General features: G+C 46.8%; 1 protein-coding gene across 1 annotated transcript; it reads left to right on the top strand.

Annotated features, from left to right (window-relative positions):
* Positions 1-7,105: 7,105 nt before the first annotated feature.
* Positions 7,106-26,134, top strand: GALNT14 (polypeptide N-acetylgalactosaminyltransferase 14; the record flags this gene model as incomplete). The annotated part of the gene is given in 5 exon segments (XM_029593022.1): positions 7,106-7,198; positions 12,348-12,431; positions 14,858-15,002; positions 18,819-18,938; positions 24,100-26,134. Coding segments are annotated over 5 exon segments (601 nt in total), but the record flags the coding sequence as incomplete, so codon positions are not given.
* Between the last annotated feature and the right edge of the window lie 1,650 nt (positions 26,135-27,784).

Here is a 27,784-nt window from a genome sequence, read left to right as displayed (position 1 = left end):
TCATTTCCTCATAGTAGTCTACTATACAGCTGTGTCCTACGTCGCTGAGACCACGCCCATCAACATGAGGCTCACAGGGCTCCTCCCTGTGGGCGGAGACATCTGTCATCTCGACCCAGGGTTCACATCTATACTAAAACATAACAGTAGAACCCAACTCTTTTCCCGCTTAGACCCCTTTGTGGGTTGACTGCCTCACAGGCAAAAGGGAGAGAGGTGGTGCTTTCAGCACTGTGCGGTTTCTTGCTTTGTCCTGCTCAGACAGCCTATAGCTTGGGATTCACCCATGTGTGAAGACTGCCATCCTGCTTGTCCTCGGAGAATGCAGAGTTGCTTACCTCCAACAGTTGTTCTCCAAGGACAAGAGGATATTAGTCCTCATGGAATCCACCCGCCTCCCCTGGGAAATGGTTTCTCCTTATATGAGCTATCTCATGGACTAAGGGTCTCTGCCTAGGGTCAGGGTGATGACTACCGCTGCACATGCTCAGTAGAACATGTTTGAAAGCTCTAGAATCTTTGAGATCAAAGTTCCGCGCCAGGGCTCCATCCAATGATGTCACCCATGTGTGAGGACTAACATCTTCGGAGAATACCTGTTACAGGTAAGCAACTCTGCTTGATATCCCAGAATTACAGAGGGCCCTATTTTCAAAATACTTGAAGGTAAAAAAAAAAACCCAAATAACATTAAGCAACTGAGTCTGCACATTCCATCTGCGGCAATATGGGAGCTACACAGTTGTTCTGAGTCGCTTTATAATCTTTTAAAACTTATGAGTCTTATAGTTTTTATTGAACCTTATTAATAGTTTTATATTCATTCATAGTAGTTTACCTTTATATTAGGTACTCACTGACTGTATCGCCTTTTAAATATTGTACAGTTTTGTCTTACCTGTTCATTTCTAATGAATTTTTGTGTTTTATGTGCCTCACTTAGTGCTATATGCATAAGTGGGCTATAAATGAATAAATGAAATGAAATGAGCCCTAAACTATCTTATAATTGCTTTGATTGACTCCTGCATGTAGCGGGTTACTTTGACAAGCTTGACTGTAAGGTAGAAAGCAAAGCCAGCTGTGCGGCGCAATAGCACATTCAGCCATGTAAGACAGAAATGAAGTTCCGCTGGCAGTCACTACCTGTCCCCAGCCACACTGCTTCTCCTGCTTCTACCTGTCCCCAGCCACACTGCTTCTCCTGCTTCTCCCTGTCCCCAGCCACACTGCTTTCCTGCTTCTACCTGTCCCCAGCCACACTGCTTCTCCTGCTTCTCCCTGTCCCCAGCCACACTGCTTTCCTGCTTCTACCTGTCCCCAGCCACACTGCTTCTCCTGCTTCTACCTGTCCCCAGCCACACTGCTTTCCTGCTTCTACCTGTCCCCAGCCACACTGCTTCTCCTGCTTCTACCTCTCCCCAGCCACACTGCTTCTCCTGCTTCTCCCTGTCCCCAGCCACACTGCTTCTCCTGCTTCTCCCTGTCCCCAGCCACACCGCTTCTCCTGCTTCTACCTGTCCCCAGCCACACCGCTTCTCCTGCTTCTACCTGCCCCCAGCCACACCGCTTCTCCTGCTTCTACCTGTCCCCAGCCACACTGCTTCTCCTGCTTCTCCCTGTCCCCAGCCACACTGCTTCTCCTGCTTCTCCCTGTCCCCAGCCACACCGCTTCTCCTGCTTCTCCCTGTCCCCAGCCACACCGCTTCTCCTGCTTCTACCTGTCCCCAGCCACACCGCTTCTCCTGCTTCTACCTGCCCCCAGCCACACTGCTTTCCTGCTTCTACCTGTCCCCAGCCACACTGCTTCTCCTGCTCCAACCTGTCCCCAGCCACACTGCTTCTCCTGCTTCTCCCTGTCCCCAGCCACACTGCTTCTCCTGCTCCTACCTGTCCCCAGCCACACCGCTTCTCCTGCTTCTACCTGTCCCCAGCCACACCGCTTCTCCTGCTTCTCCCTGTCCCCAGCCACACTGCTTCTCCTGCTTCTCCCTGTCCCCAGCCACACTGCTTCTCCTGCTTCTCCCTGTCCCCAGCCACACTGCTTCTCCTGCTTCTCCCTGTCCCCAGCCACACTGCTTCTCCTGCTTCTCCCTGTCCCCAGCCACACTGCTTTCCTGCTTCTCCCTGTCCCCAGCCACACTGCTTCTCCTGCTTCTCCCTGTCCCCAGCCACACTGCTTCTCCTGCTTCCTCCTGTCCCCAGCCACACTGCTTCTCCTGCTTCTCCTTGTCCCCAGCCACACTGCTTCTCCTGCTTCTACCTGTCCCCAGCCACACTGCTTCTCCTGCTTCTCCCTGTCCCCAGCCACACTGCTTCTCCTGCTTCTCCCTGTCCCCAGCCACACTGCTTCTCCTGCTTCTCCCTGTCCCCAGCCACACTGCTTCTCCTGCTTCTACCTGTCCCCAGCCACACTGCTTCTCCTGCTTCTCCCTGTCCCCAGCCACACTGCTTCTCCTGCTTCTACCTGTCCCCAGCCACACTGCTTCTCCTGCTTCTACCTGTCCCCAGCCACACTGCTTCTCCTCCTCCTCTCTGGCTAAGATCGAATGTAAGGGCTGAGCCATGAGCTGTGGATGGTCCTTTCTGTGGCCTCAGCTAAAATGTGGAATTATGTATAATATTGGGAGGGGGTGGGTAGGGGAGATTTAAAGCCCCTACCACCTGATCCCACATTTGGGTTCAAACCATACAGGCCGTGGTCAAAGCAGAAGCATTAACAACCTCCCGTAACCACAAAGCAAAGCCAGCCTTCCCAGCCACACTGTGCAGAGAGCTTGCAATGCCATTACCATTGTGGTGAATTGCCTCACCTCATCATGGGGCCCACGTAATAAATCCCTCGCTAAAACTGGATTTACATTTTAATGCAGATTTTTCTTTGCGCTGATGGTAAAACATGGGGTCCCTGCGGGATGCACTAAGCTAATGGTAGGCAACTCACCCACATGTTAGGGAAAAAGGAACACTGAAAAGCATGATAGAGGTGTGGGGGATATGATAGAGATGTTTAAAATCATGAGAGGTCTAGAACGGGTAGATGTGAATCGGTTATTTACTCTTTCGGATAGTAGAAGGACTAGGGGGCACTCCATGAAGTTAGCATGGGGCACATTTAAAACTAATCGGAGAAAGTTCTTTCTCACTCAACGCACAATTAAACTCTGGAATTTGTTGCCAGAGGATGTGGTTAGTGCAGTTAGTATAGCTGTGTTTAAAAAAGGATTGGATAAGTTCCTGCTATTAAGTTCACTTAGAGAATAGCCACTGCCATTAGCAATGGTTACATGGAATAGACTTAGTTTTTGGGTTCTTGCCAGGTTCTTATGGCCTGGATTGGCCACTGTTGGAAACAGGATGCTGGGCTTGATGGACCCTTGGTCTGACCCAGCATGGCATTTTCTTATGTTCTTATGCTTTTTTTTTTTACTCAGAGGCTATCTGCATGCCTATTATAATGCTAGCAGTGGAGGGAGAGCGGAGCAAGAGCTGAGCAGGTTGGGCCAGGCCAAGCCAGTTAGCGCGGTAAGGTCCTTCCTCCCTTCCCAAACTCCCACGTTTACCTTAAAATAAAATTAGCAATTCGAGGACCCCCCTCCTAGATCCCATGTAATAGCAGCAGCACCAGCGATCCAAAATCCCACTACCCCCAGGCAACCCCTGCCAGAGAGACCTTTCCTCCTCCGGGCAGGGCTGCTCCCTTTATGACAGCGGATTGGTCCTTTCACTGTCAGTTGTCAGTGAAAGGACCAATCCCCTTTCAGAAGGTTATTCCAGGTGGTATTGCCGGGGGGGGGGGGGGGGGGAGTTTGGATTGCTGGAGCTAATCAGTAATTTTTTTTTTAAGGTGAGTGGAGAGTGGGGATTTGGGAAGGGAGGGAGGACTTCACCCTGCCGGCCCAACCTTTTTTCGTGCTGTCCGTCTACTGTGGGAAGTTTAACTCCTGCCTCTGAGCAGGCGTTAAATTTCCCATGGGAAAGGGAGAAGCGCTAGGCAGCCTCCTCCTTAGCGCTCCTCCTTGCACTGCAGAATAATAGCTAATTAGGCTGTCACCCTGCGATTTGCATGCATTCGTGCTATGCTTATCGTGGGTTTTTTAGTGCAGTTTTTTTCGGTGCTGAGGCCCTTATTTACATGCCTTGCAACATCAGCGCCGAAAAACCCATGCTTAAAGTGGAGTAAAAACCCACGGTAAACTCAGCATTGGCCCCCGTGAAGGTTGTTTGAGCTTTAACATGAGGAAAAGGGTGGTCACCATTGTTTTAGAGTCTTGTCTGTCATTGTTAGAAGTGACATTACTGCCCGTATGAGAAAATGAAATGGTTTTTACTAGCAAGAGCCTGTGGTCCTTTGCTGACATCAGGAATTCGCCAGTATTTGCATCTGACTTTTTTTTTTTTTTGCACATTTCAGAAATGTAAAAAGCACGGTTAGTTTCAATGTGGCTGCCTGCCTGCCCATCACAGGAGCTGTCCAGCCCGTGGTGCTGAACAGCAGCAAAATGCATTTCATAACCCACCAAAGGATTTTGGGCTTCCTTGTTTTGTTTTGTTTTTTGTTTGTTTTTTTTACATTTCGAGGTCCATATTCAGAAGCCATTTGGACAGATAACTTGCCCCCCCAGACCAAAACGGCCCATTTCAATATTTAAAATGTTGCACGGAAGAAGCTGCAGGCGGGGATTGCGATCGGAGGCTCTCCGCGCTCAGCAGAAGACTTTCTACAAAGGAAGGTTGGGGGGTGCGGGCATAAAAAAACAAAGGACTGGAGTCAGCAGCGAGGGGGGTTTGGAGACTGTGAATTTTGAAAAGAAATAGGGTATGCGGGAGCTGGGTGTGGGGGAGGGGGACTCCCGGGCAAAATAGTTATTTTTCAACATTGAAATGGGCAGTTTTGGGTTGGGGATGGCAAGTTGGGCCCCATAGGGCCCTGTGAAGCTCGGGAGGGAGGGAGGCGGGGGACAGGTTTGGGCCTGCAGGCCAGCGATGTCTGTATGTGGGTTTTTGTTGGGTTTTTTTGTTGTTGTTTGTTTTTTTTACACAACAGGAACGTAACTTAACCAGCTATTCTTTTAAACAAGGCAGTTAAGTGTGAAATTATCCGGGTAATCATAGCCGAATAACTCTGTACATAACTGGAGATATTCAAAAGATTATCCGGTTATGTTTAAAGTTATGTGGCTACGATTAGTCGGATAACTTTAATCGGGAATATTCGGGAGGATGTTTACTCCACTGAATATCCAGGACGAGTTATCTGGCTGACTTTAGCTGCTTAACTTGTCCGCTAAACGGCCAACTGAATACAGGCCTCTTCACTTTCTGAAAATGATAGTTTTTTCCGGGATAGCGGGCGATAACTGTTCCCACTTTGTGCCAGGCAGGGACGTACGGAAAATCCCGGGAGGCCTTTCGGTTAAATATCCCTTGCACATTTCCATGAGGATACGCAGCAATGCCCTGTTGTTTTGCAGAGAGCTTGGCAGTGCGTTTCGGCAGGCCCTTGCCCCGTGACGCTTAGCTAGTGCAGAGGAATGACTCTTGCTGGGATCTGTGCCTGGATGCCCCTTGCGCTAGAATAAATTCCAGAGGCAGGAACGGGTGCCGAGCTTGGCTGCATGGTTGGAACACGGTGCGATATCCATTTCTGAGAGGGAGGTACCCGGTTATCAATGGCAAAGAAGTTCAGCTCTTATTGAGCATGGGCTTCGGCGGCGAGGGACTTTCCTTCCCACAACTTTTTGTGGGACGTCACGTCTTATAGGTGTGTGCTGGAAAGGCGGAGTAGGGGGGCTTTAGGACGGGTGAACCATTCTGCAGGGCAGAGTAAAAAAAAAAAGGTCATTGTAAGCAAAAAAAACCCCCAAAAAACAAAGAAATATAATCCCATCCCTAAAGATGCAGGCCTCTTTGTCACCAAGGTGGAAGCATGAAAAAAAACAGCAAAACTCTTAACTATCAGAAGCGGTGCATGAGGGCACATTTCCTCTACTTCCTGAAAGCACCGCTAGGATGTCGCTCTTTGCACACAGTCCCTCAGCCCAGCTGGTGGGCGTTTACTCTCCCTCTGTGATTTTTTTTTTTTTACAGGGGTGCCAGTAAATTTCCACTTTAGTTTCTCCTTCATGTATTTGTAGTTGGTGGGGGAGGGGGATATTTTATTTATTTATATACCTGACATTGGATCTGAGATATCACATCGGTTTACATTCAGGTACTGTAGGCATTTCCCTATCCCCAGAGGGCTTACAATCTAAGTTTGTACCTGAGGCAATGGAGGGTAAAGTGACTTGCCCAAGGTCACAAGGAGTGACAGCAGGACTTGAACCCTGGTCTCCTGGTTCATAGTCCACTGCTCTAACCACTAGGCTATTCCCCCCCCCCCCTGGATGCTGCTGCTGCTTCTGTGAATTCGGCAGATGCCTTTCCTTTTCGCCTGATATCCGATTGTTTTCCTGAAGTGTAATACTCTGCTGGCCAGCTTCCTTAATTTAGGGATCAAAAATTGTTCACAGTCAACCCAATTTCCAGAAAATAAAAGTTTGGGTGCAATTTTTGTTTTTTTTTGGGGGGGGGGAAGCTTCTTTTAAAATGAGAATGAACAGGGATTATAGAGGGTACGGTGCTAGAAAGCTAGACCAGATAAGAGCAGTCCTTCCAGAGCTGTACTGGCTCCGGCCTCTCCAGAATCCTGCTTGGATGTCCTGTTGTGGCCTCCCGCTAACCTCTCCGCGCCATCCCAGACGAGTCACTCCCCCTCTCCGTGCCTCCGTTGTCCTCCAGCTATACTGGAGGACAACGCACACCTGCCGACATTTAAAGCTCTTGGAAAGCCAGGGAATCGGTTTTTTTTGGAGGGAGGCAGTGGAAATTTGATATTGTATTAGTCCAAAACCAAATGAACAAAAACCCCAAGGGAGTCGACTTTCTAAAGAAAATGTGGTAACAATCTGGTTTGAATTGATTGTTTCTTTTCCCCTCTCCCTTTGGAAGCTTTCATGCAGTACAGACCCTCCCAGGGAAGGCTGCCTGTAGGGTCGCTTGAAAGACACTTTGTAGATCCCAATTCTTGCCGTTGTCATGCAGCCACTTTGTTTCCTTTCAGGAACACCAAACGCACAGCCGAAGTGTGGATGGATGAATTCAAGCAGCATTACTACGCAGCCCGGCCTGCAGCAGAGGGCAGGCCGTACGGAGAGTAAGTGTAACCCCCCCTCCCCAGTGTCGAACGGAATCAAATCGCCGTGCGACAGTGATTTATGTTGTCACATGTCACGGCGCCACCGTAAAAAGTACCCGGTATGGTTCCTGTGCAGAGAAAGCAGTACCGTCCTAAATAATAAGGACGGGGGCTAAAGTCTGCTCCCTTATGACCCCCAGCAGCTTTCCTAGTTGCAGACCTCGGCTGTCTTGGGTGCCAAGTAAAACTGTGTCAGCGGTCAGGGTTAGAACTACGGGAATTTGGTCAGCTCTACCAGATCCATTTTGCTCTCCGGGCATTAATACCGATAGCATTAATAGTTTACACCTGTTCAGTTCTGTAGTGCACTTCTCTTGGAAGGAAAACGTAAAAACATGGCAGACAGTTGTTTGCAGCCGTGCTGCAGCAGCAGGGAGACGCAAAAGTGGCAGAGATCTGGCGGGTAACTCAGTGGGAGCTGTGTCAGCAGCATGGGCCAACACGGTTTCCGTCTCTTTGCTGCCATGCACCAATTGTTCAAAAACGGTGACCTTCGCCATGTCCCACCCCCTGTCTCTCCTGCCCCACCAGCCATGGGGGATGAGGACAACATCATTATTGATGTTGTCAACCCGGTCTCTCCAGATCATCCTGGGGGGGGGGGGGCCAGCGCAGCAGCCAGGGAAGTGCCCCCTGCCCTTGAGGCATGCCTGGATGCTGTGCTGTCTCTCCAGGTCCGGGTGTCCCGCAGCATGGATGACCTGGTGGGACTGACCTTGCAGGCGGTGACCATCCTGCATGACCTGCTCCAGCAGGAGATCATCGAGCTCCTACGCACGATGGCCGGAGCACAATCCTTGCTGGTCATGGCGCAGGCTCCTGCGGGACGGCCACCGTCTAAGCAACATCAATGATGATGATCCTCCTCTTCCCCATGGCGTGGTCCCTTCCCTTCACTTTCCCATCCCATCCCATATGTAAATATATATATATATATATATATATATATATATATATATATAAATGTAAAAAAAAAATGTTTTGCAATAGTTGTGCATAATACAGAAAACTGTTTTTGTAAATAGTTCGAAAATATATTTGTTTTGAATTTGAATTTGACTGAGTTTGCTTAATTGACATTTTTTGGAATAGTTATTACATGAAATGAGGGGTGGGATGACACATTAAAATGATATGTCAGGTAATGGACCAAACAAACTTTTATTTAAAAAATTTAAGGCAGGTTAATGGAACAAAAGGCCGAAGCGACATCTCGAATGCCGTTGATCAATTCTGTCATCATTTCTCTAATCAAAATCGTTTGAGAAGCTATCCCAGCATTGATGTCAGCTCACTTCAACCTCATTTCCTGGAGCATCTGTTCATTGTGTTCATCCTGTCGAGAGATGATTCCACTCAAACTGCTCACTTAGCCCGTCAATTTCCCCATGCCCTCCTATACAAAAATTGTATATAATTTTCAAACATTTTGTAAATAGTTAAAATAGTTAAAAAATATATATTTATCTTTGAGTTAAAAAATTGGTACGAGTTTCATTATTGCATTAAACTTATGTGGCGATAAACTGTGGCGATAAACTTCTGTGGCGATAATCAAGAACAGAATGACCGCCAAGGATGAGGAGCACATGCAGAGCATACAGACAGAATACAAAGGGAAAATCAACAGAAGAAGTGCACATGGAATAAAAAGGGAAAATCACCCAAACAGAAGAGGAGCACATGGAACACAAAGGGAGAATCAACCAAAAGAAGAGGCGCACATGGAATACAAAGGGAGAATCAACCAAACAGAAGAGAATACATGGAATACAAAGGGAACATCAACCAAACAGAAGAGGAGCACATGCAGAGCTTACAGATGGAATACAAAGGCAAAATCAACCAAACAGAAGAGGAGCACATGGAATACAAAGGGAGAATCAACCAAACAGAAGAGGAGCACAAGGAATACAAAGGGAGAATCAACCAAGCAGAAGAGGAGCACACGGAACACAAAGGGAGCATCAACCATATAGAAGAGGAGCACATGGAATACAAAGGGAGAATCAACCAAACAGAAGAGGAGCACATGGAATACAAAGGGAGAATCACCCAAACAGAAGAGGAGCACATGGAACACAAAGGGAGAATCAACCATATAGAAGAGGAGCACATGGAATACAAAGGGAAAATCAACCAGAAAGAAGAGGAGCACATGCAGAGCTTACAGATGGAATACAAAGGCAAAATCAACCAAACAGAAGAGGAGCACATGGAACACAAAGGGAGAATCAACCAAACAGAAGAGCAATACATGGAATACAAAGGGAAAATCAACCAGAAAGAAGAGGAGCACATGCAGAGCTTACAGATGGAATACAAAGGCAAAATCAACCAAACAGAAGAGGAGCACATGGAACACAAAGGGAGAATCAACCAAACAGAAGAGGAGCACATGGAATACAAAGGGAGAATCAACCAAACAGAAGAGGAGCACATGGAATACAAAGGGAGAATCACCCAAACAGAAGAGGAGCAAATGGAATACAAAGGGAGAATCACCCAAACAGAAGAGGAGCACATGGAATACAAAGGGAGAATCAACCAAACAGAAGAGGAGCACATGCAGAGCATAACAGATGGAATAAAAAGGGAAAGTCAACCAAACAGAAGAGGAGCACATGGAACACAAAGGGAGAATCAACCAAACAGAAGAGGAGCACATGGAATACAAAGGGAGAATCAACCAAACAGAAGAGCAATACATGGAATACAAAGGGAAAATCAACCAGAAAGAAGAGGAGCACATGCAGAGCTTACAGATGGAATACAAAGGCAAAATCAACCAAACAGAAGAGGAGCACATGGAACACAAAGGGAGAATCAACCAAACAGAAGAGCAATACATGGAATACAAAGGGAAAATCAACCAGAAAGAAGAGGAGCACATGCAGAGCTTACAGATGGAATACAAAGGCAAAATCAACCAAACAGAAGAGGAGCACATGGAACACAAAGGGAGAATCAACCAAACAGAAGAGGAGCACATGGAATACAAAGGGAGAATCAACCAAACAGAAGAGGAGCACATGGAATACAAAGGGAGAATCACCCAAACAGAAGAGGAGCAAATGGAATACAAAGGGAGAATCACCCAAACAGAAGAGGAGCACATGGAATACAAAGGGAAAATCTACCAAACAGAAGAGGAGCACATGCAGAGCTTACAGACGTCCGTAAGGGCAGTGGGGCCTTTCAGTCATGGACATCCGGAAAGAGGCAGGAATGTTCATCAACGTCTATGAACGAAAGCCCTGACCTTGGACGTCCGGCTGGGTGCTCAAGGCAGCGGCCATGGACGTTGGAAGGCTGCGGGGCCTCCGATCATGGACACCTGGAAAGAAGCGGGAACGTCCATGAACGGAAGCCACGACCTTGGATGTCTGGACGGGCGCTCAAGGCAGCGGCCATGGACGTTGGAAGGCAGCAGGGCCTCCCCTCCGATCATGGACGCCTGGAAAGAAGCGGGAATGTCCATGAACGGAAGCCATGACCTTGGACGTCCGGACGGGCGCTCAAGGCAGCGGCTATGGACGTTGGAAGGCAGCGTTCCCGTCTCTTTCCGGGCATCCATGCTCAACCATTACTTCCGAGCGGCTTTCACTGAAGAAGGAGCACCGAATGTCGGCAACAATCTGTTTCTCGGGGTAATCAGGCTTTACCAGCTAGTTAGGCTAATCAGTCAAATGCATGAATCTTCATAGTCTTGTGCAGTACTTGAGGCACCATCTGAGCCACTCTAGCAGTGATGGTGCACTTTCTTTTTTTGACTCCATCTTCTTTAGCAGTTTTGGGTGTTTTCTGTGGGAAAGCCCGTCTCTTGCTGTAGGGATGTTTAACTTTTACGGAAATCCCGGTGCTCGCCATGCATGACAGAGACTTTGGACGTGTTCAGTGCCCGAGGTTACCAGACAGGTCCAGATATCAAAGACCAGGCTGATCCAGTCATGCCTTTGCCCCCTTGCACATGCGGGACTGACTCGCCTTTCCACTTTCTCTAAGAAAAGCAGGCACCGGGTTAAAATGCAGGACCGGCTCGTCCTGTGTCTGATGACTCACAGCCGTCCGGGAACCCCAAAGCCAGAGGTTTCAGTTCAGTCCTTGAGAACTTGTGTCAGGTTTTCAGGGTAATCCGGATATTATGAATTAACTGGGTTCTTTGACCAGTCGCATGCAATTCTCAATGACATTCATTGCGGGTATCCCGAAGAATGAGACCCGATGGGGATTCTCAAGGATGGGATTTGAAAAGGGTCTGCCCTACCAGCCAGCACGTGACCTGTCTGCGTCCGGGGATTTCTACAGACGCCAACTGCTTGCCTCAGCAGTTCACAATCCGTATCAAGCTACGTCTGCCTCTGATTTTCTGTTTGGAGAGACTACAGTTCCTGGCTTGATACAGTTTAGTCCTGAGGACTGGAAAAATTATCCACATGACTTTGCTTTAGGTTAGCTCAGCGAAAAGCTATCACCTACTGACCTGTATCTCCCCAGATCTCCATGTAATGGCGGCCATGACAAGGCCTCTCAAAGGCAATATCACTGGTATAAAAACTCAGTGCAATCTAGTGTTTTTCTTGGATTTAAGAAACTTAATAGCACTGTATTCAGTAGCTACCGGACCCTCCTTAGCATAAATATTCTCAGTGGCTTCAGTATGTGTTTAGGTTTGAATTGCTCCGATATGGAGGTTTAGCTTAAAAAAATCTCAGTTAAGACCTTTCCCCCAGCAGCTTATTGTTTATATGCAATCGACAAGTCCAGTCCATTTTATGGATTCAGACTTTTATTCAGGGTGCAAACAGTCATCTCCATCGGGATGATCAAAAAGGCAAGAGGAACAAAGCCTGTAGCTGTGCAAAAAATGATGGGATCTGAATATCCCCTAAGCCAGCCAGAATGAGGCATAAGAAACAACGTGACAGGCCCAGTAGCCACAGATGCTGTGACTGAGAAACTTTGCAGAATACTAAATAAATCCAATGTAGCCCTAATATTTAAATAACATGTATTACTTGGGAATGTGTGTGTGTGTGTGTGTGTGTTTAGTGTTCTATGTGTGTGTTTTGTTTTTCTTTTATTCATTTTTTTTAAATCTCTACAGCATCCAGAAGAGATTGGCCCTCCGGAAGAGTCTGAAATGTCAGTCTTTTAAATGGTACCTGGAGAACGTTTATCCAGAACTTAGGTACAGCATGATTCTCTTTCTATGGCATCTCTCCTTTGGGCAGCAGCGTATTTAGTGGATATATCTCGACAGAATAATAACTTGGAGGCGTGCCTCAGGAAAGGCCCAGTGGCAGAATGCAAAAATTGTATTTATTTAAATTATATATTGACCTCCTATCATCAGTTCTACTGGGTTACAAAATACAGCATTCATAAAATTTACCTTGAACAAATAACATTTAAACAATAACAACTGAATAGTAATCACGTTTGCCTAACCTGCATAGAATCTTATAGCTGTTAAACCTCCTGGGTGCAGGTAGGTCCGTGTCTTCCCCAAATGTCGGGAGAGATCAGACAGACTGCACGAACACTAGCCTAACTTGCAGTGACTGCCATAAGCCTCTAGCTTTAATACCAAGAGTATCTAGGCAAGAGTATCCAATGCTATAGGAATATCCAAAAAAGTTAACACATAGCATTTGCCGGCATCAAAACCATGATGTAAAAAAAAAAACAAATCAAGACTGGAATGATGTAGTGTTTTCGTGCTTGTTTTAAGTGTATGACAGTGTGCATCCATTGATTAACCCTCCACTTATGAGAGCCTAATCTGGAACTCACAGTTGGGTAATATGAGATAGCCCATTACACCAAGGAGAGCAGAGGTTTCCTAGGTTTGGCTAGCTCTAATCTGGAGCATTATGAATTTTCCTCCCTCCACTGAAAGCAGCTTTGCAACCCTGCCTGCATCTCTATCCACTCTATAGCTTCCTGCATGTCTCCAGGTGATAAGATTTTTTTTTTTTCGCTCTAGAACTACTGCTTAGATTGGACCCCAAGCACTTTGCCATCACAGCATGTTGGAAGCATGCAGGATCACTGCATCTCTCCCTGACACTGTGACTCATTGCACTGGCATCATCACACCAAGCGAGCATCATCGGTTATTGCCCTACATTACGCAACCGAAAAATCATTCAAGATGTTAAAATGTTCAGGAAGAAACTTAAGGGCTTATTGTTCATAGGAGCTGTTAATTAGTCTATGGGTTTTAACCATGTATTTTTATTATTATTTTGTTTGTATGAATTGTTTATATTTTGTTTTATGTTTTTTATTGTAATCCGCTTGGAATGATTCATCAAACAGGCGGAATATAAAATGTGTTAATAAATAAAAATAAACCTAGCCACTGGGTTTTGCTGGGATGACATAACTTGCACATTAAGTTCTGGACAGCAGATCCACTCTATATGCTGTACACTTCCTCCCAAACTCTGGTTTCTAATGTATAAACCTCAGTATTCTCAGATTTCCTGATGACACCACATGGGGATGTGTTGGCAGCTCTGCAGTGGCAGCATCAAGGAATTTTACATAGCCCGTTTTGGAATTTAAAATTTCCCCCAAATGGCTCCTTTGTATGTCCTGAGGAAACACTAGCATGGATAGGTTTTGAAAGCCCCTCTTACTGAGCCATTCCCACCTGGAAGGGAATTGGAGGCGTAGCTGCCTTGATCCGTGCCAGAAGCCCATGCAGGCGTCACAGTGCGATACACACAGAGCACGAATACAGCATGGACAGCTGAAAAGTGGACTGGGGAGGGCATTTTTCAAAGAGCGTGGCCGCAGTGAAAGCTCAGGGAAAAAAACCCAGCAAAAATAAGAAAATATAGAGCAAAACTGGAAAGAAAGCTTAGGACTAAAACCCATGCAGGGCGTAATGGAACCTGGAGTAGAGAAGCAGCTGATTTGAGGAATTTGGCTTCTAGTGCTTAGTGGCAGCCATTCTCAAAGGGACTTTCATGCAGACGTGGCCTTTTACGAAACTGCCTCCCAGTTTGCGGGTAAACCTAATGCATGTATGCCAAAGTTAACACAGACTGAGGGGAGGCATTCCTGGAGGTGGGGGTTTGGATTTGCGCACATAAGTTTTCAGGAAATTTATCTGCGCACCATACAGCAGGTGTACCTTGTACGGGGTAACGTTTGGTGGGATTATTTTCAAACGGACTTATACAAATAAGCCCATTTTGAAAATTTCTGTAACGTTTCGGCCTTCGTTTTTATGCAGGCTGTTTGAAAATTGTCCTCCCTATATGCTACCTAAATCTAATTTTTATCAATCAATTCATTTATTTTGGGAGAGCCCTAGCAGCTTCCCTCTAGATCCTGCTTCAGCCTGGGATAGTGCAACATGAATCTTCATCCACACCTTCCCAAGGATTGTTTTTATCCTCTCTCCAAACTCTTTCCCACCTATCCCAGCCACATAAAACCAGTTTCTTATTTATTACCATTATCAGTCATTTCTAAATTGCTGGTTCAGGATTTCACAGCCTTGCATACCCTTCTTCCATGCAAAAGACCACAGTGCTGCAGCTCAGGAAAAGTCACTTTGCATTGCCACATCTCTTCTGACTGTGCCGGTTACTCCTCTAGTATTCCTGAAGAATCTCGGCCCCGGGCTGGAATCATCCGGCAGAGGCAAAGGTGCCTGGAGTCCCAGAAGACAGAAAACCAGGATGGCCCGGCCCTGGTTTTAGGCCCCTGCATCAAGACCAAGGAGGTGCCAGCAGTGACTCAGGTAGGGTAAAGGCTCCTGGGCTGGAATTCTCACTGCAACACACACACATACACACACACACACACATACACACACACACACACATACACACACACACACACACGCACGCACATGCGCACACGCACACACACACGTGCGCACACACACATACACACACACACACATACACACACACACACACATACACACACGCACGCACGTGCGCACACACACGTGCGCACGCACACACACGCACACACACGCACGCACGTGCGCACACACACACGCACGCACGTGCGCACACGCACGCACACACACACACATGCACGCACGTGCGCACACATGCACGCGCACACACACACGCACACCCACGCACACACACACACACACACACACGCACGCACGTGCGCACACGCACACACACACACGCACACACACACACGTGCGCACACACACGTGCGCACGCACACACACGCACGCACGTGCGCACGCACACGCACACACACACACGCACACCCACACACACACACACACATGTTGTTATGTACTGACAGTATATGCAGTACTTTGCAAACAGTACAGAACAGAGAGACGGTATGGCAGGGAGTAGAAAATGAGTTGGCCCGACGTCACTGAATGAGATAGATACACCCTCCTGCCCGTCTTATAGTAAACGGATAGTTAGAGTTACCACTTCGCCCAGGTCCAACCTGAAGAAGCAGATTGAGTTCGAATTTGCATTATGGACTTGTGTTTCCAATTTTTCTAGAAGCGGCAGGGCTACAAGTCCATAGATGCCGTGGAGCAAAACCAGAAGCAGATCAGCCTTTTAGGGTTGTCCGGAATCAGGTGGCAAGCCTGTGAATATTGTAACCTGACGTTTTAAAGAAAAATATTTCCGGTATCACAGTATTAGCCATAAAGGAGCCTCATTGGATAACTTTCAAACAACGGCATGTGGCGGGATATACTTGCATATATGGCTGCGCATAAGTTACCCTAGTATATTTTATTTAGTTATATATTTAGTGGCATTTTTTAATCACTTTACAGATAAAAACAATCACCCAAAGCTATGTACAAAAGTTAAAATAAGCATATATTTATTTATTTATTTATTTATTGGCATTTGTAACTGGAATGCATGATATGTACATGTTTTATTAAATACGTGTTTCCCTACCCTGCATCATGCATATGTGTAGGTTGGTTACATGCGTATGCATGCAATGCATTGAAGCTACATATAGCAGTGCATTGCGCACTTTTTCTACCTATTTTTTAAATATATGCACGTATATTTTACGCTCAAAAGTAAAGGCAGACTTACTCATATAAGCCCCAATTTACGTGCATAAGTCGGCCAAATTTAAAACACGCGTGCATCCGGGAAATTACCACTTTTATCAATTAGTCCAGCAGTTCGCCCAGTCCTCCTTCAGGTCATGGAGAACGTCCTGGTTCTTCAGCCTGAACTTTCCCCAGCTCACCCAGCCCTCCCACCCAGTCAGTGCTGCACAATAAACACGTTTAGTATCACTCACGCCAGATAATTAGCAGGTGTAAAAATACACGAGTAAATTGGAAAATGTATGTGCATGGCCCCAACCTGGAACACTCCTGGACCGCCCCTTTTCTACACATGTTTATATATGTGTGTGTGTGAAAGGGAAAATACGCGTGTATTTTCTACTTTTATAAAATACGGAGCACGCGTCGAGTGGACTGGACGCTTGGGGGTGCTCTGGCCCACCGCTGAATTACCAATGACTCTTCTATGAGAGAGTGAGGGTCCCCTAGGCACCAGGCATTGTGTTCTATTTTGGGAAGGGCAGGTGGGGGGGGGGAGAGTTGTTTGGTGGGGGGGGGGGAGCCTTGAAGGGGGTTTGATGTGGATGGAGGGGTTTTGTTAACACAAGGAGAAGGTTTTGGGAAAGAAGGCGTGTCGTCTGTGCATGATTTAAGAACGATTTTTTTTTGTGTGTGTGTTATGGATCTGCACTGCCTTGAGAGTGGGTGGGAGGGGTGTTGTTTTGGGCTTTGGGACATTTACATTTTACCTCGGGAGCTTTGGGATCCATGCTAACGTCCCTGTGCTCCTGTGGGAAAAACATGATAAAATAGCAGGGCGGATTTTTTTTTTTTAAGTCAGCTGTGTTGTTTTACTTGCATTGAATTAGGTATGCATTAGCTGCTTTGCATGGATTTGCAAAATCCATGCATGTAAATTGCATGCAAAGCAGTTAATGTTAATACGGGCGGGTTTCAGGCCAAAATATCGAGGGGTATTGCCGTGATATGGCTGTATCGCATGATAAATAGCGTTTATCACATGTTAAATGCTGGGTGTGGTGGGTTATAGCCTTATTGCAACTTAGTAAATGTAAGCCTGCCTGTACCTGAGGCACTGTCCTCCCTCAGTGCTGCTAAAGTTACAGGTGGCCTTCTATCACACGCTTTTATATCCACAGTGAGAGGAGATGTTGCCAGCCAGGGTTGATCCAGTCCTGGGTTTGCCCCATTGCAAGCAGAGAATTGTAATCTTTACTTTTCTTAGGGAGTGCGATTAGAGAGATCAGAACTACAAGTCTCCGCTTGCGATGGGGCAAACCCAGGACTGGATCAACTCTGCTTAGCAATTCTGAAGCCAGTTGACAACCCTATCCCCAGGGCTGGAAAAGCACAAGTATAGATTACATTTTCAACTCCTGTGCAGTCACAGAATAAAGCTTTTATAAATGTCCGAAAATACTTTGTACCCCACAGCAAGTTCCAAACTAAGGGCCGGATTTTAAAAAGGTTACGCGCGACGCCGGGCCTATTTTATAAAGGCCCGGCGTCGCGCGTAAAAACCCCGGGCCGCATCTAAGTTCCGGAGCTTTACTAAAGGGACGGTCCGGGGGCGGGGCCTGGGCAGTTTGCCACTGTGTCAGAGGATCGCGTGCCGGAAGCTGCCGGTGCGCGCAACTTGTGCCTGCCCAGAGGCAGGCGCAAAAGGTAAGATAAAAGTCAGGGGGGATTAGAGTAGGGCTGGGGAGGAAAGGTTAAGGGAAGGGGTAGGAAAGTCAGGCTAGGGGGAAGGCAGTGCGGCTCGGCCCGCGCAAGGTGAACAATTGTGCATCCCCTTGCACGCGCCGACCCTTGATTTTATAACTTGCGTGCACCTGTGCACGCAAGTTATAAAATTGGGTGTACATGTGCGCGCGCCGGGTAGCGTGCGCACATGTAAGCCCGCGCGCACCCTTTTAAAATCTACCCCATTATCCTGTTAAATGCCTTTGAATATTGACCTTAATTATTCCTGTCCAGAATTCTGGGAGATAACTAGATCACCAGGAAGGTAAGATTACCATCAACACCATTTATTTTTTTTCTACACTCCCTAATCATTCAGCTGGACTTCCTCTCCCCAGTGCTGGTCCTCTCCAGCCTTTTTCTCCACAGAAAACCATTCCAAACCTGAAGTCCAATGTTAACTTTTTCCATATTCACCACCTCTGAGCCATCTGCTCTGAGCGTTTTGTCAAGATTGTGACCTCTGTACAGAATGAAGTGTCTTTTATTTGTCTGTACAGCGCTGCTTACATCTTGTAGTGTTATATAAATAATAATAGTTATAGTAGCAGTAGGAACCTCATGATTGGTTGATGTTCATATTGGGTTGAGAGCACACAGCAGTTAGAGGGATCATTTGTCCCTCTTTAAAGAACTTGTCTTTGAGCAATATTTTAGGGGGGGGGGGGGGGAAATCATTTGTTCCCTCAGGACCAGACGGTTATCCCATAGACGGCTTTATATCTTGAAATCATGTTTGTTCCCCCTGTCCCACCGCTGCAGGAATGGATGTACACTCAGACCCAGCAGATAACCCAGCAGCAGCATTGCCTGTCCGTACACACACTCTTCCCAGGAACTCAGGTGGTGCTCGTCCCTTGCAAAGAAGGGGATACCAAGCAGGTGCGTTGGCTTTCACACCTCCCTGTGCACAAGACAGCACAAGCAGATCACTGAGTGTGAGAGACAGAGAAGCCATGAGTATATTTGCGCCACGTGCTAGAAACAGAGTGCTCGCCTCTGGCAAATTATTTGAAAATCTGCTTTTTGCTTGAAATTCACAGACTGAATCCATTGATTTTGAAATAGTTTTCAAGAGAATTTGCCATAGTTCTTTCTTTTCCCCTAGATGATATTGGGGTCATTTTCTAGGCCTTATTCATAAAAAGACTTTTTCCCATGCTGGACCTATGGAAAACTCTTTATTGAATGAGGCCCTATCAGTAGAGTCACTATATCAGGAGTGTGTTAAACACAAGTCACCAGCTCCCTTCCTCCCCAAAGCAATTGCAAATCAAAATTCAAGCATGGAAAGGTTAAGTGGTTTGCTCAAGGTTGAACAGTGAGTTGGGGGGGTGAGATTTGAACTAGGGACTTTAGGTATCACCCATCTAAGCCAGAGTTGAATTTTGTCCTGCTGTCTTTCCTGATCATCAATAAAGTCACGATATTTACTGACCTATAGTTAAAAATAATGATTTGCTTGAAATGCGATAATGCAAAAGTATGTAGATAGCAATCACTATTATTTTAATATTGTACCTGAAAGCTGCATTTTGTACTTTTTCTTTTACAATTTCATTTTCAGGCACAAAAAAAAAAAAGAAAAGATTTTCCAAATAGACTTGTGTTCCCTCCCCTCCTCCTGAATGTCTTCTCTCGCTCCCCAGGGCTGGCGGCAGGTCTGTTCTGGCCTGGGGGGAGCACTTTAATAATCCTGCCATAAAAAAATTACAATCTGCTTCTTATATTACGGGTGCTACATGGTGCCAAACTGGGTCAAAGATACAAAATATTAAAAGAAAAATGCACAGGATAGGAAGCCGCAAACATGAAAGGAAAGAATTATCGCCCCATGTGATTGAAACCTGAAACCCTGTGGTGGTTTTTCTAAAGAAGAATGACTTACCAGCAGGCTCTCGAGAAAATACGAGGGCAACTTTCAAAGCCATTTCCGTTGGAAAAATGTGTTTTTTTTAAAATGGTTAGAAGGAAAAGCTTACCTCTTTGCAGAGGACGCTAACGTCTGCAGCAGAGAGGACATTCCCAGAGGGAGCAGACAGGATGAGCCTAAGAAAGCTTGAGGAGTGGGTGAGCGCCCGGGCAGATGAGATTCAGTGCAATTTTATAACGAGCCATTTCCCCAGGTAAAAAGCATTGTTTTTTGCACATTCATTAGGGATGTTCTTAAAACCCCCGCAGACTGATATCCATGCAGACTGGAGATTGCCTACCCCTGTGTATGAGCTCCAGGTTGGGGGGAGGGTAGACTCCGAAGCGATATTGGGAAATATTTCTTCACAGAATGAGTGGTGTTTACATGGAATAGCCTCCCAGGGGCCGTGGTGGAGATAAGCCTGGGACAAGCACAGAAGTGAGAGGAAAACCCCAAATCAAGTGGGCTCTATGGCACTGCAGCAAGGATGGGCAGGATAGATGGATCTTGAGGTCTTTATCTAGCGTCATGGTTCCATGTTAGATTTTTAAGTTGGATTTTTGGCCTAGAAGTTTCCTCCAGCTCCATCAGAACCAACCTCTACGGAGCTGTGGCACCATGAGCCTTCGTTTGTAACTACCCTATTTTTATAACCTCGTTCTAGCCCAGCCATTACACTGAGGACCTCACAGCTCAGGCTATCCTCCCTTAGACATGATACCACCGCTCTTGAGCAGCCATGTTGGCTCTTGGCAAGACCGGCTTGTATCTCAGAAAGTTTAGCTCTTGATAAATTCTCTGTTTCTGCATTTTCATTTTTTGAACAGAAGATAGTGTGGGCGTAAACTAATGTTAAACGAAATCTCACGGACACATCATGTCGTGTCATTGCCTGAAGTGAGTGACGTTTACATGAGCATTAGGGGCCTGCATGTGTTGTGCAGCGTCACAGAAGGACAGAGAGAGTTGGGCCTCCCCCTACCCCCGCAGCATGCAGGTTAAACAGGTACTGGGAGGGGGCAAATATAAACTGCCTGCCCTGGTGCAAACCCCTCCAGCAGTAATCAAGGCAAGAGAACCCTTGAACTTTCGCTTTGATTATTACCACAGGGAAAAGTATCCCCAGAGATTTCTACAAAACTACCTATTGCCTTCCCTTATTTAAACTCTTCACACACCACCACCCCCCCCCCCCCCGAATGCCTCCGCAGTACGGATAAAAGGGGTAGGCAGTTTTCCCAAAAAAGCCCATTTCCATTCATAAAATACCATTTTGCTTGCAGAACCGGCTTTGAAAACTGCCCAGTTCGTTTGCCCTCAACTGGAATACATTTGCAGGCCGATGCGATACCGTGCGCTCAGGCTTGCGCACAGGTTAACCCGCGCTTGGACGCGCGAGTCCATAACCCCTTACGCGATAAGGGGATTAGCGCGTCCAAACCAGCGCGTAGCTAATCGTGCTCATCACATGGAAATGCCATGTTGATGAGGCTATTAGCTGGTACCCCCTTATGTAAAAAATAAATGTGCGCCCAACACGCCCATTTTAACCCTCAGCAGCAACCTGAAAAAAACATTTTAAAAAAACATCCTGCTGACAGTCAGGTTAGGAAAACAGACGCTCAATTTACGAGCATTCATTTTCCTATCCCGTGCACGGCCGCTTCTCCTGGGCGCCCGACGCCATGGGCACGCTAGGGACGCCCAATTTATCCCCTAGCTCCTCCTTTTTAGCGTGGCGGCTCATTTGCCTGTTGCATCGAGCGCCCAGGAGAGGCGATTGTGTGCGCGTTAAATAAAAGCGCGACCGGTTTGGACGCACAGTTTTAGCTCGTCGGTATTGCGTCGGCCTGTTTTATCTGGAGCTAACATTTGCATGCGGTGCTGAATGCGGTGTCAGGTACCACCCTGCAGGAAGGTCACTGGAAGGGGCAGGGAGAAGTGACGGGGAAAGGGAGACGGGGAACAAAAGAAAGGCCGAGGATAGAGCCTGCACAGAGGCCACATGAGGACAATTTGCAAAGCCACGTTCATGTGCGTAAATTGGGTCCCTCGCTATGCCTTAAAGGTGTGCGTGGTGTTCCACACTGCATGGTTTTAGCCACGTTTGGAAAAGGAGTTCTCAGGGGTAAGAGAGTAACATGCGTAGATTCATGTTTGACTCCTCGAGTGTTATTGTCCATGGAAAACGCAGCCACGCAAAGATCAGGTGCAGATGTCCTTGGTACTTTCTACCTGTGGCAGGTTTCAAAGTGAAAGTGCCCATACTTTCTCCTTGAAAATCGGTGCCAAAGTCAGGAGGTAAAAAACACCCCAGACCTTACCTCAGCGTGGACAGGTTGAAAACTGCCTGTTACAAAGTTGTAATTTTGGCTTCACCCACCCCTTGCTTGCCAGCTGGGCAGCCCACGTCTGGTGCCAGAGCTGCCGTTCCCTATTGATCACTCTCCTGTCTTCCCTTCTCTTTCTGTATGGTGTCTCTTTTCCTGCACCTCCTTTTCTCATGCCATCTTCTCTCCCTCCCTTCCCCAGTGCTCTCGCTTGCCCTCTTTTCCCCCAATGTTCTGTCTTCAGCTTCTTCCTGTACTGCTCCGTCAGGACCGGCCTCAGGTTAGGATAAGCCAGGTGATCACCTGGGATGCTGTGAGACAAGAGGCACCCTGGCACCGCCAACACTGCCCAATGAGCTAGGCCAGATCTGCTCCCAGCTATACACCCAGGTAGCAGGAGGATTGATCCTTAATTGCGTGTCAGCTTCCTCTGCTGTGCGAGTCTGGCAATAAGAGCCATGAGATTGCATAATTTTGCAGCTCATACTACGAGACTAGCCTCACGCAGCAGAGAAAGTAAGCATCGTGCCTCCTGCTGGCTGATGGTGGTACTACGAGACTAGCCTCACGCAGCAGAGAAAGTAAGCATCGTGCCTCCTGCTGGCTGATGGTGGTACTACGAGACTAGCCTCATGCAGCAGAGAAGGTAAGCACCGCTCCTCCTGCTGGCTGATGGTGGTACTACGAGACGAGCCTCATGCAGCAGAGAAAGTAAGCACCGCTCCTCCTCTGCTGGCTGATGGTGGTACTACGAGACGAGCCTCATGCAGCAGAGAAAGTAAGCACCGCTCCTCCTCTGCTGGCTGATGGTGGACCCAAAGAAGAGCTGGTGATATGGCCACCAAGAGGGGAGGAAAAATTGACAATACCAAGGCAGGGTGGTGGGAAGACCTACATTTTATCTGACTTTTTTTTTACATTTGACATTTGGGGGTGGTAGGGACAAGGAGAGGGAGACTCTACATGGAATGGTGGGGGAGTAAAGGAGACCTTCACGGAGTAGTGGTAGGAGGGAAGGGAGACTTACATGATATGGGTGGCAGGGAGAGGGAGACTGTACATTTTGTGGGGAGAGGGGACAGGGATAGGTAGTTAGGAGTGGTGGGAGGATACCTACATGGGGTGGAGTGAGGGGACAGAGAGAGGGATACTTACATCATATGAGGTGGTGGGTGGTAGGGAGACAGGGACTACATGAGGTGGGAAGGCAAGGAGAGATACTGTACATAAGGTGGTGGTAGGGGGTCAGGGAGAGGTAGATCTACATGGGGGGAGGGGGATAGTATGGAGGGGAGGTACAGAAAGGGAGAGAGGACTTGGGAATATGAAGTGGAAGAGAGGAGGATGCAAGTTAGGAGAAGACACAGGATGGGAGGAAGAAGGAGAGAGAATGGATGGAGGGACGGGGAGAGAAGGGGGGAGAATGCCTGGAGGGGGAGAGGGGCAGGAAGAGATAGGGAAAAGGAGAATGTCAGAAAAAGAGAGGGGGACCCTGCTTTCCTCGTTCTTTTTCCGCTCTCCTACCCTCTTCTTCTTTCTCTTCTTTCCTCCCTTCCTTCTCTTTTGCCTCCCTTCGCTAGCGCTCTTATCTCCCTCTTTTCTCCCATGTTCTGTCTTCTCCCTATCCCTCATGCTCCCTGTCTCCCTGTCCCCCTGCCTCATGCTCCAGTACCTTTGGGAAAGTGATCGCTTTGCCTACTGCAGACAAATGTAACCTGAAGATGTTTATCCTGAGTGGGTCCTACCGACTGTTACTGTGACAATAACGCTCATCCCTTGCTCCCCTTTTCTTTGACAGAGGTGGTCTAAGGTGGGCTCCCACATCGAGCACATGGCCTCCCGGTTTTGCTTGGACATTGAGATCCTGGGAGATTCCAGCGAAAGCCTCAGGGAGCTGGTGATCAACCCATGCGAGAGCTCAGCGATTAGCCAGCGCTGGGATATGGTATTCTCGTGACTAAAATCTAGGGGAAGGCCAGGAACGCTACTGTCGTCAAAGAGCCCCCCCCCCGGGAAGAGAGCTGCGTCCTCCGGAGCAGAAAGCACTGAAGATCACGTGCAACGTGGAGAGTGGCAGCAGCCTGGAGCCCAGCGGTAGGATCCATCCAGCTCTTCTGGGGCTTCAAGAACAATGTTGGGCATTACATGCCGGAACCGGACTGATTATTGGACCTATTCGGATCAGTTTAAAAAAAAAAAAAGACTAAACATATACATGAAAACCTGAAAGGTATCAGCCTTATGGTGCCTAAGAAAATGAGCTGCCGTGCACAGTCAGCAGTGGGCCAAACCACTGGCAGGAATGTCCTAAAACATTAAGACTGTTAGACAGACCTCCTTGGTCTCAATCAGGGAAAATGCACATGCTTAGTAGGAAGAAGGGATTTGGAGGTATGCAAGACCATACCAAGCCCAATTCTTGCACTTTAATTTGGTACTTTTTGCAGGAAACCCAATCCCATCCCCCAGTCCCCCATCTAGACTAAAGCTATGTTGCACATTATGAAATGTGAATATAGTGGTCTGTATGTAAGGGCTGTGTATATATATATATAAATATATAATGCATTTTGGAGGGGAATACATTTGGATATTTTAAGGGAAATAAGAAAGGGTCACCCTGCTCTTGTTTTCCTGTCTCGCTGTGTGTCAGACTCTGCTCTACCGTGACTGAAGTAGCCGTAGCTATTTCGCTCATTCACGCTCCGCGCCATTGCACAAAGCGCACCGGAAGTTGCATTTTAGTTCTTATTATCATCCCCCAGTATGTTTCCAAATACAAGTGCGTTGCGAAAACAATTCTATGGTGACTACCAGAGTATAACTAGACGGCATCGTTTGAGAGTGCAATGACTTTGGCGTTCTAGGGAAAGCATTGTTACTTTTATCACGTTTCATGATAATTAAGGTCAGCCAACAGGCCACAGGTGGCTCTGTTCTATTGGACTAACCTAACCTATGCATGTGACTGACTGTCACTAATACTCCCTTCATCAGGAGCCAAGGATTCGACTGGCCTCCACATGCAAGTACATTTTTGCTTGGATCGTACCAGGGTTTGTTTTACTCCAATTATCAATTTAGAGGGTAATCTTGTGGGTAACTTAGGCAGCAGCTACGCGTATGAGTTCCCCCAGTTTTCGAAGCAAGCTCACGCATGAGTTCGCTTTGAAAATGACCTGGAATAATGCACACAAACTCGCCCTCACAGAGTGGCGCCTGCTCTTTGCGGGATGTAACTTGTGTTGCTGAATTTATGCCCACACTTTTTAAAATCAAGAAGCATGCCAGGAAATCCAAAGTCTGCCCCAGGTACACCTGGTTTATGTGCACATAAAAGTTTGCAGGCAGTCAGGAGGCAATGCGCACGCTTTTATGCACACAAACCCCAGGCCGTTTTCTAAGAGTCATTTGCATGCATAAACCTGTGTTTCCTGCATGGAAATGGCTTTGAATATCATCTGTATCTGCTATTGGACTGATCTGAAGAACGAAGTGTTAACTTGAAAGTTTGTTATGCCTTGTGAAGGTTGATGTTCCCCCACCCAGTCCACAGTGCCACAACCCTGGGGGGCTGAACCTGTGACGCTGGGCCAAGAGAAATAGAAACCCCTGCCTGTGTTAATAGCAGAAGCCTGGGTGCTCATATCCCTCCTTTCATCACCCTACCCTGCCACGTATCTGTTACCCCCTTCCCCTGGAGGCTGCTGGGAGGGGAGGGGGGATCGGTAGCAGAAGAAAAAAAAAAACCCCAATCCCAAGTATTGTATATCCATGGGTTCTTAAAATAGGGAGAAGATATGAAATTTCCAGGGGCCCCTGTTCCACGTTAGCCAGGAATAACGAGTCTCAGAGAACAAATGCTTATATCCCAATATACTGTAAAAAATAAGAAAACAGAAATACCTCGACGGTAGAAAAATCCACTTCAATAAGAACAAAACCAAGGTAAATGTCAATAGAGCATGTATCACCTCTAAGAGACGTTCATGGCAGAGCTGCAAAAAACGCCAAGACATGCTCCAGCTATAAGCCCACCTAAAGCCCGACGCACCGCACTTTCAAACCTTCTTCAGGGGCATCACAGGTCTTTGCTGGAATATTTAAATTTTCACTTTTAGCAGACTCAGGCGTTAGTCTTACAAAGGCCTCTCATATCAGTCAAACGCACGTCATTGCTTTCTTGTCGGCGTTCAAAGTCTGAATGATTTCTCATCGTAGTTTTAAGGTAAGTGGCCACTTTTCAATATTATTGCCCAGCACTATTTTGCATCACATGGACATTTTTTTTTTAGAAATATTAAGAAAATAGTAAAATATTTAAAAAAAGAAAACATTTCCGTTAGGTACGCGAGGCCCACCATTACAAAGATGTGAGCACTGGCGATGCTAAGCATTCCTGTTACTCTATATGGTATAGCTATGCAGCAAAGGGTTTTTTTTTTTGCTGCTCTCGTATGAAGTGATACACACTCTATTGTCATTTTACCTTGCTTTTGTTCTTATTTAAGAGTATCCCAATATACCCTGTGTCATGAGAGTCAAATAACTCACAAATCTATAGTTAGGATTCAAGACTTTACTCAATATCTTGCAACAAGGAACTGGCCACAAAACAAGCAGAATACCCTAAAGCATAAAGTGAAGAAAGCAGTTCCGTTTTATTTTGTATTTATTTTTTATCAAATATGCCCACAAGAAGTCTAAAGGAAAAGGGTCAGTGAAACCAGAATCAGGTAAAGCAAAAACAAAGTCTTAGTTTCTTGGAAAGTGAATGGAATGCAGCTCCTCACTACCTACCCAATAATAGTTCCGTGACTGAGGCACATTACTTCCCTTTTCACACAGTAAATCGTAGACACATTGGTTAGTGTTACTCAGTTATAGAGGTTGGTACAATTCCTGCTGTTCTAACACACAACCTGGCGTTGATAGCTTTCTGCTTTTTGGTGCTATGAGCACATTTCGCTTGGCGTGAGTGGAGGACAGGTGCAGCATGTCTCACCACTGGATCTCAACACTTCCCTGTGATTCTCAGCTCCCAAGCATGCAGCTGATGCAGCTCTCCTTTCTCAAAAAAAGACAAACAGCTCTTCTTGAGCTGGAAGAGCTTCCCACATTCTGTCACCCAGGCTGTATCTTCCTAATAAGAACATGCCATACTGGGTCAGACCAAGGGTCCATCAAGCCCAGCATCCTGTTTCCAGCAGTGGCCAATCCAGGCCATAAGAACCTGGCAAGTCCCCAAAAACTAAGTCTATTCCATGTTACTGTTGCTAGTAATAGCAGTGGCTAGTTTCTAAATCAACTTGATTAATAGCAGGTAATTGACTTCTCCTCCAAGAACTTATCCAATTATTTTTTAAACCCAGCTAAACTAACTGCACTAACCACATCCTCTGGCAACAAATTCCAGAATTTAATTGTGCGTTGAGTGAAACAGAACTTTCTCCGATTAGTTTTAAATCTGCCACATGCTAACT

This window comes from Rhinatrema bivittatum, chromosome 3, assembly GCF_901001135.1.
Source record: "Rhinatrema bivittatum chromosome 3, aRhiBiv1.1, whole genome shotgun sequence".
Taxonomy (NCBI): Eukaryota; Metazoa; Chordata; class Amphibia; order Gymnophiona; family Rhinatrematidae; genus Rhinatrema; species Rhinatrema bivittatum.
The sequence above is the reverse complement of the archived record's forward strand: the minus strand, read 5'-3'. Positions and strand labels throughout refer to the sequence as shown.